A 9,044-nucleotide genomic window follows, 5' to 3' on the forward strand; every position below is an offset into this window, starting at 1 on the left:
GGAGCCCGACCCCCATCTGGCTGCATCCTCCTGTCAGGGAGCTTGTGAGAGAGAAAGCAGATCCCCACTGAGCCTCCTTTTCTTCAGGCTGAGGAACCCCTGGCTCCCTCAGCTGCTCCTGGTGCTCCAGCCCTTTCCCGAGGTCCATTTCTTTCTCTGGACATCCTTCAGCCCCTCAATGTCCTTCATGTCCTGGGGGGCCCGAAATCAACGCCGGAACTCGAAACGCCGCAGCAATGCCGAGCGCAGGCGGGTTCTCCCGGGCCCGGTGGCCGCAGGAGGCGGCTCAGGCCATGCGCAGCGGACGGGAGCCCTCTAGTGAGGGGCGGTGCGGCTGCGGCTCCGCCCCGGCCCGGAGCAGCTATGGCGGGGCTGGAGGCTTTGTACGCCTTGGCAAGGGCTGCCATCTCCCGCCCGCAGGATGCCCTGGTCTGCGGCATCCACTGGGAGCTGGTCCGGCACGGCTACCGCTGCCTGGGCACCGGCGACCAGGTACGGGGGGCCGAGCAGCGCTGCGCCGCCTCGGAGGCCTAGTAGGCCGCGGTGAAGCCGGGGCCTTTCCTAGCGCCGCTCGCCGGGGCCGTGCGGCCGAGCCCGGCGACTGCTGCCGGGGCCCGGGGAACCGCGCAGCGCTGGCGGTATTGTGGGCGCTCGGGCCGGTGCGGCGTTCCAGGGGCCTCAGTGCCACTGTGGAGGTCGGAGCGGGCGGCTGCGAGGCCGGGGGTGCCCCGGTGTTCGGGGATCCCGGTGTCCTGCTCTTGGGGAAATGGCGGTGCTGAGAGTATCCCGGTTCCGGGGGTGCTGGTGCTGGGAGTGGTCTGTGGGATGTCGCAGGATGCCAGATCATGGTACTGGTGTCATCAGTATCACCCTGGGAAGGGGGTTAATATAGTGCTAAGTGCAGCTTGGTGCTGAGGCGGAATTCTAATAAAAGGGAGGTGTCCAGTGCAGTGCTGAGGAGGAARTGTCCTGGGGCAATAACGGGGGTGGGGCGGGGGCAGTCTACTTCTGTACCTAGTGCTCAGGTGGGGGTCTAGTGGGGGTTGAGAGAGTGCCTGATGTGTGTTGGAGGGTAATGGGGGTTGCAGGGCACTGTCATGGCAGAGAACCTCCCAGTTCCAGAGGAGAGGACAATGTAGGGCAGRGMCCCCYAGCAGCACCACTGTGGGGCTGGGGMAGACWTGATGACAGCCTTCCCCCATGCCCCAGATAGCTCTCTATCATGCTGGGGCGGTGAGAGGTGTCTGGCAGGGAAGAGCAATGTCTCCTAGTCTTGAGTATTTGTTACCTCTTCCTGCTYAGCAAAGGGTGATCGTGTCCCTCCTGTTCCAGCACGTGGGTGCTGTGGGAGGCTGGSAAGCAGGCAGGGCCAGCCTGTAGGAAACACAGTCCTGCTTGTGCTGTTAAAACCTGAAAGACWTTGAGGGATCCCCTCCCAAAGACTCAGTTACCTCCTGGATCTCCCTGTGCAGCCAAGACAGGATCCCAAGCGCTGGGAGGTCATGCTGGGTTTCTGGGCAGGGTCTTGGCAGCCTGTCTGTTTCACTGCAGCCAGGTCCTGGTGAAAGGAAGTCAGAGCTGTTGCCTGCCGGCTGGGAAGCCAACAAGGAGGTGTATACACTGCGCTACAAGTCCACAGACAATTCCCATGAGCTGCTGCTGAAGGCCATCATGGTGGAGGACAGTATGATCCTCAATGTCATGGTGAGCACCCACGTGGCTCCTGTGGGTTTGGGGTCCTTTGGCTGAAAAGAACACAGGGGTCAGTTTCTTAAATTGCTCTGTCTGGAAGTGGCGTTTGTCGCTCAGGATGGGGTAGAGCTAGGGGGTGTTTGGGTGGTAGAAGAAGTGGCCCAGCGTGGAGCTCGTTAAACCCTGGCTGTGTCAGTGGGACAATTGGCCTTGAACACTCCAGACCAGAAGCTGCCCTGCTTTTGTCCCTTTCCCMGCTCAGGACTTCTCTGCAACTCCCAGCAAGCACCTGCTCCAGGTTCCTTTGCTCAGTGTTTCACTCTTTGCAGCTTCAGCTGGGGAGAGGGAGCTGGGAGCCTTGCTGTACACTGGGGTTTGCTCCTGGAGTTTGGGCACAGCATAGGGATGTGCCAGGAAGCACCTGTATCCCAACCCTGGAGTTGTTGTTGTACCTGCTCTGTCCCTCATTCCCAGCTCTGMCAGGTTGCTCACTCTGCTTTACCTGCGTTTTTCCAGGATTGCAGCTCTCAGAAGGTGGCAGATGTGACCTTGGCAGTGGCTGACTTCATCAACCCAGAGCACCTGGACGATTTCCACAAGTAATCTCAATTTTCTGGTATTTTCTGCAGGAGGAAATGTTCTACTGGCATGGAGAGGGAGRCAGAAATCAGGTTGGGATTTAGGTTCAGGTTGGATTAGTCCCCAGTACAGATACAGGCCAGCCCTGAAATGCATCAAGAATTCTCTTCCATGCCTCCCTCTGAGCTGACAGGAGAAATTTAGGGGGCASTGGGATCATGGGTTGGAGCCCAAGGGAAGGCCACCCCACCTGGGAACAGCCCAGGCCAGCACATTTATTTCCAGAGCATTGTGCTGGATGGACACTGCCCAGGACTGTGACAGCTTCAGCCACATCCACAGTGTCATGTGCTTTCCTCCAGTGCAAASTGGTCGGGTTGGGGCCAAAGCAGAAGGGAGTGGCTGGGTGACACCCCACCCCTCTGAAATGGGATGAGGACTTTGGTGCTCCTGTGTGCTGTTACCCCTTCCTGTCCCCTCTGTGCTGCCAGCCAGGGACACATTTTTTGTGAGTGACACTTTGGGCTTGTCTGTCCCTTCCCCATGCCTGTTGCAGCTTCTCTAGCACCCCACGTCCTGGTGCCATGGCCACCCCATCCCACTGCCTTCCCTCTCCTTTCTGCAGGGTGTACAAGAACACCGAGGAGCTGAGCACAAGAATTGCTTCAGGCATCATCGCTCCCCTTGGGGCCCCTGCAGAAAAGCCCAGAAATGAGCCYGAGTCCAGAGAGGATGTGCTCTGGGATGAGGACCCGCTCCGACTCCCTCCCCGGCGGCCAATGGGCACCAGGGCCCCATCCAGGTGAGTAAAGAGCAGGTGGCTGCTGAGAGCCCTCTATTAGAGGGAACGTGGTCCTGGCACAGCTCCCCAAACTTCACATCAGGTCCCCATTTTGCACATGTGGGATGGGGAATGAAGAGGATCCAGACCTTCCCCAGCTGGATCCCCAGCTGGACACTTGGATTTGATTTGGGTGCTGGAGAGGAATGGCTGTTCCTGGAGTTGTGTGTTGGACCAACAGACTCAGGAGGGAGCAGGCAGAGGCTGGGGCTGGGAGGTGAGGTGTGGGGTGAAGGAAAGTGGCCCTGCTCTGTCCTGGCTGAGGTCTGTCGAGACTGGCAGAGCACACCAGTGGAAAGGACAGTGCCATTGTGTGGCTGAGCAGCCTTTGGGAGGGACACCCAGCCAGTGTGCAGGGCAAGACTTCCTCTTGCTCTCTTGACCTCACTTTCCCCTTGGAACCATTGCTGACAATGTTGAGTAGAGGAGACATGTGGACCACTTTGCCATCCCTCCCTGGTTCCTTCCAGTCATCCCTTGTGTGTGGCAGGCAGGTTCTCTGCTCTCTCCCACACACACTATGATCCCCTTTGGCTGAAAGTCAAGAGACTCTGCAGTGGCTCTACCATCTCTTGGGGACCAGCTGTGACTTCTGGCTCGTGTGTTGCCCCACTGCTGTCTGCTGCCACTCAGGGTGCAAGACACTCTGTGGCAGGGTTTGAGAAGACAGGCTGGAAAGCTGGAACATGGCTCTGAAACCATGTAATCAGCATGTGTTATTGACAGGGAGATGTGCCAGCTGGCCGCAGGCCCACCACCCCACTGTCCCCACACTCCTAGAAGTGTGGGGACATGCTGGAGAACCTGGCCTAGCCCAGCACTGCTTAGGGATCCCCTGGCATGGAAACTCCTGCTATACATGGACAGCTCCTGCCTGGAGCAGTGGGACCTACAGGGAAAACAGCAGGGCTCTCTTTATCTCAGCAAGCTGCTGCCACACACATCAGTGTCCTCATGCAGCAACACCCTGGAGCAGGGAATGCTGTGTTCTGGGGCTGGGATGCTCCCAATGGCAGTTCCCTCATGCAGGGTCCCACAAGTCCCAGGGCTCTCTGGGGGCTGCACTGTTTGCCATGGGCGAGCACCCATAGGCATGGYTCTACTCAGCTTCTCTGCCCTTCCCTGAATATCTTGCTGTGTTCTGTGTTTCAGCCCTTCCCCCTTGAGCCCCTTTGCTGTTGGTGGGGAAGACCTGGACCCTTTGGGGTGAGTATGGCTCTTGAAGCACACCCTGCTCTGCCTTTGGAGGGTGTGGGGTGGCTCGAGACCACTGGAACTGCCAAGTGTCTGCAAGTGGGGATGGTGATGGGAGAGGTGCTTGGTGCAAATTGTGAGGCTCAATATGGTTCTAATATCGTAATAAGATCCCGTCTCTTGCATAGATGATAGGTTGCAATCTGTGTCTGTTTAATAATCAGCTTGTATTCATTTAACACACAGTAATTCCTGCAGTAAATCAAAGCTGAATATGTCGTTAAGTGAATGTAAGCCTCTAATTTAAACTGTTACCAGCTGCTGTTCTCCAGCCCAGCAGTCTGCAGAAGGGGAGGCTGAAAGCTGAATTCACAGATTTTCAAGTCCTGTTGTAAGCTTCCTGGCACTTGGAGAAAGTCTGGGCAGAGGCTGGGCTGTCTGGGAGACTGGGCTTCACAGATCTGTCCTTGATCTTTGGTTTGGTCAGGCAAGGGGAACCTGTCATCTTCCGCTCCAGTTAAAAGCACACAGTCAGAAAAAAAMCAGCTTGCGGTGTTGTTGTGGAGTGTCCTGCAGCCCAGAGGAGTCTCCTCTTTGGAACCACTGTCCTGTGGGAATGACATTTTTTCCCCTCTTGCAAGACTTGGTTTTCCATGGGTTTGGCTAGAAAAGGGACAACTAAAAATGTCCCTGCTCAGCTGGAAAGAGAGGCCTGGAGCTGGGGGGCCTGGAAGGAAACCTCATCGCACAAGGAGAGTGGGTTCATTTGGGGGGGGGGAGGGGGCGTGTCCCTGTTTCTCTTGCTGCCTGCAGCCCTTCATCAGAGATTTCTCTGTAAATGACAAAAAAAGATGGTAAATGGAAGCAGATTTGGGTGCTGACACCTGCCAGCACTGGAGCTGGAGACCCAGACTCSCAGGAATATGATCATGGGACCTGGCTGTCCCGAGGCACACTGGGCAGCCGTTCTGGTCTAATGGAACTCATTAGCACAGTTGTTAATGACTTGTATGATGGCAGCCGTGTCCGGAGGCTCCAGCCGCATTTGCACAAAGCCAACCATGAGGAATGGCACTCGCAGCGTGGGGCAGCTCCGAGGAGCCGCCGTGGTCAGCAAATGACTTCCAGGCAGCTCTTTGGAAAGGCTTGTGGGAGCCCAGCCGGCTCTTGCGACACCGCACAGAGCAGGATGGGAAGCAGGGATGGAACCCGGGTCTGTAGTGAGGGCCAGCAGGTCTGGTGCTTCTTGATGGAACAGCCAGYACCTCTGCTGTGGRGACAGACTGAGACAGCTGAGAGTTTTCAGTGTGGAGAAAGCTCTAGGGACACCTTAGAGCCCCTTCCATTGCCTAGAGGGGCTCCAAGAGAGCTGGAGAGAGACTTTGGACAAGGGCCTGAAGTGACAGGACAAAGAGGGAATGGTTTCCTGCTGACAGCGGGCCAAGTTAAGACTTGATATTGGGAGGGTGAGGCCCTGGCACAGGTTGCCCAGAGAAGCTGTGGCTGTCCCATAACTGGAAGTGTTCAAGATTGGAGGGGGCTTGGGACAACTTGTTCTAGTRGAAGATGTTCCTGCCCATGGCATGGGGTTGGAATGAGATGAGCCTTGAGGTCTTCCTACTCAGTTCTGAGATTCTCTGCAGGGCTGTCTGTGTTTGTGCCATGGGCTGCCTCACTGGCTGGTCCTGGGAGCTTTCCTTCCCACATGCCAACCATGTGTCAGGTTAACCCCATCTTCCCATGCTCAGCATTTCTGCAGCAGTTCTCTCTCACCAGTGCCTATCTCATCTCCTTCTCTGCCTTTTCTCTCTCCAGAGGTCGAAGTGGGGGAATGATTGTGGATCCTCTCCACTCTGGTTTCCCGCAGCCTGGCATTGACCCGTCATCGGGCATCCCAGGCAGACTTCCCCCAGGAGCTGTTCCACCAGGTGCCAGATTTGACCCTTTTGGCCCATTAGGAGTTGGGCGACCCGGGTAGGTCCTTGGCCATRTTGGTGTTCCAGCCTGGAATGTGGCTGGATCCCAGCACCTCCCTGTTGCTGCTCCCTGAGCTCTCACTCCCGTTTGACTCTGCTCTCAATTTCTTTCCAGGCCSGATCCAGATCACCTTCCCCCTCCAGGCTACGACGACATGTTCATGTGAGGAGTCAGCGTGTGCCTTCTCATGGATGAGTCTTCTGGGAAGYGGGGGCACTTCCCCTCTTCACTTCCCATCTGGTGGATGTACATCTTTCCAGAAGCATTTTCCTTCTCTCCGTTTTGGGCCACATTCCCATGTGTCCCATCAGCTATAAAGGCTTCCCTGTTAGCAGAACGGAAGAGGAGGCAGTAGTAGGTCATTTCATTGCTCCTCTGGGGGTGCCTGGCTGTTTGCACCCAGTGAGGTGGGAGTGTGGGGTGTGGTACTCTGGGAACAGCCTGGGTGCTGTGGGATTTCTCTGCTTCTCCGCGGTGGCAGAGCTCGCTACTGGGGTCCCAAAAGTGGTGGGTGTGAGGAGGGAGCTGGATTCTTTGTGCTCCTCTACAGGAAACCACAGCAACCTCATGAAGGGGATAGCCAGAGTAGGCTGCCCACAGAGATGATTTCTTTCTCGCTCTATCTGAGCAAAGCACTGATTGAAGGGCTGGAAAACCCAGCCTATGGGGTGTCCATGGGCAGACCCCCAGCAGCAKCTGGGATTATGATTCTGCCTGCTGGCTTTGAAGAGCACCACCAGCAAAGCTTTTGATGTGCATAAGAAGTGACAGATTGAATTCCTGGCTCACCTTGCCCCCTCTCTTCCCTGCAGCTGTGGTGTTTTTCATTCCTGGGGTGTCTGTGAAGCCCCACAGGAAGTGTGGCAAGGGGTGCCCACTGGGTACTGCATGGATCTGGGGTAAGAGGGAGGGAGCTTTGCCAAATAGGTTTCTAGAACACATTTTCCTATTGTCAGTCTTGTTGTATGTGGCTCTGCGTATCTGGCTTGGGAAGAATGGGTGAGATCTGTGTGACTCAGGCTCCTGARCTCTCTGGAAACCTCCTTTCCCAATAGATCCCCCAGCTCCGTTGATTTTGGGGCTGCAGCCCATCTCTTCTGTCAGGGGCTCACACTGTTTTTCTTCTTGTGGTTTGATCTCTTGGAAGGATGTTCATGAGACTTGAAATAAAAACCTGACAAACAGWGTTGTGCTGGTGCTTACTGGGGCGGCCTCCCTGTTTTCTACGGTGCAAAGGGAAGCCCCAGAGCTCTTCCCAAGGCAGAGGATCCATGCTGGGAACCCGCTTTATACCTTCTTCTGAGCAGCAGCTTTTTTCAAGACATGTAACTGTTAGGAAAATGAAGTGGAGAACAGCCCAGCCCGGCTCCTGCAGTAATTGCCTCTCCGGGGCATTGAGTGCTGTTGGAACGCTGCACGCAGCTGCGTTGGCAGAAATAAAAAGGGGGAAGGGAACCCCCATCTATCTCTTTTCCCAAAAGGCTTTTTCCTTTTAAAACCTCTTTGCCTACAAATGCGGTTAATAAAGCTGTGTTATGGTGTGTGCCACCCTGGGCTCTGCACCTGTGGGAGCAGGGAAGACCAGCTGGAGCAATCTGATGCTGGGGGCAGCTGGAGCATCCCCTGCATCTCCCCGGGGCTCATGCATGGACCCCCATTCATGTAGGGACCATTCTTAGCCCAGACCTGCTGGATCTGCCATCCCAACTGCACTACCCAGAGGTTTTTCACTGGAAGTCCCACCTGCAGACCCATGGGTGGACTGTAGGCAATGCCCATGACCAGAGCAGCATGGGAGGGATGGAGAGAGACACAGGGCTTGGTGAGGCCATTGCTCTTGCTTGTTCCTTCTGGCTCCTGGGACGGCCTGCACCCATCCACAGCTTTCTCCTTGTTCCAGGAGAAAGAAGCCCCCAGCCTTGTTGCTGGGAGTGAGAGATCGCAGACCCCAACCTTACTGCRAGGGGTTGTAACAGAGGAAACAGCTTTGGCCCTATCGAGAGGCCCCTCACTGCGGGGGGCAGCTGTTTTCTGTGCCTGAATTAATCATGTTCCGCGACCTTCCAGGAGGGAGAGACGCAGCCGGCTTTGATGGAGCTAATTAAAGCGAGTCAGCGCCGGGAGAGGCTGCGGCGGGGCGAGGAACCGGCTTTTGTCTGCAGCGCCCAGCCCCGGCGGGTCCGTGGTGTTGTGCAGCTGGGAAACAGGTGGCAGAGGAGGGGACTGGGTTCCAAAGGGGACAAGTGTCCACCGCAGGCCTTTGCCTGAGCCTCTGGACCCCCAAAGCTGAGCCATCCACTCTCCAGAAAGGATAGGTAAAAGGAGGCAAGGATCCTCCTCTCCCATGTCACAGGATGGTGGGAACAGGGGACTGACCCCACAGCTGGCTTGGCTCACACCAAAGGAGCCCAAGCATGGCAGAGGTGGYTCCTGAGGACCAGTGATCCCAAGCACATTCCTTATTCCATCTGTAGGGCTTGTGACCACACAAACCCCATTCCCTGAGAATGGCTGGGGGGCAGCCACCCCCACTGCAGTGGCTGTGAGGGTCAGGTCTCCCTTCAGCAGGAGGGACAGTTCAGTCCCTGTCCCCAACTCTGCTGCTTCTACCCTAAGTGACAAGAAACATTAACATGCATGGGAGCACAGCAACACACCCCGTGTTAATTTTTATGGGGAGGTTGTGAGGAGCGGCTGGRGCTGGGTGTGCGGTCTTGGCACGGGCTCAGCCTCCCTCCTCCGGCAGCAGCRCTTCCACTAC

The 9,044-nt window shown here is 56.4% G+C and overlaps 1 protein-coding gene across 1 annotated transcript; it reads left to right on the forward strand.

The window, feature by feature from the left end:
- The first annotated feature begins 320 nt into the window (after window positions 1-320).
- Window positions 321-7,467, forward strand: PSMF1 (proteasome inhibitor subunit 1). Its single transcript, XM_057366050.1, has 7 exons — window positions 321-492; window positions 1,552-1,704; window positions 2,209-2,291; window positions 2,897-3,073; window positions 4,265-4,318; window positions 6,122-6,280; window positions 6,398-7,467. The coding sequence occupies exons 1-7, from the start codon at window positions 364-366 to the stop codon at window positions 6,447-6,449; spliced, it is 807 nt and encodes a 268-aa protein (XP_057222033.1). The 5' UTR covers window positions 321-363; the 3' UTR covers window positions 6,450-7,467.
- The last annotated feature ends 1,577 nt before the right edge of the window (window positions 7,468-9,044 follow it).

This window comes from Malurus melanocephalus, unplaced genomic scaffold, assembly GCF_030028575.1.
Source record: "Malurus melanocephalus ecotype Western Australia unplaced genomic scaffold, MMel_1.1 scaffold_59, whole genome shotgun sequence".
NCBI lineage: Eukaryota > Metazoa > Chordata > Aves > Passeriformes > Maluridae > Malurus > Malurus melanocephalus.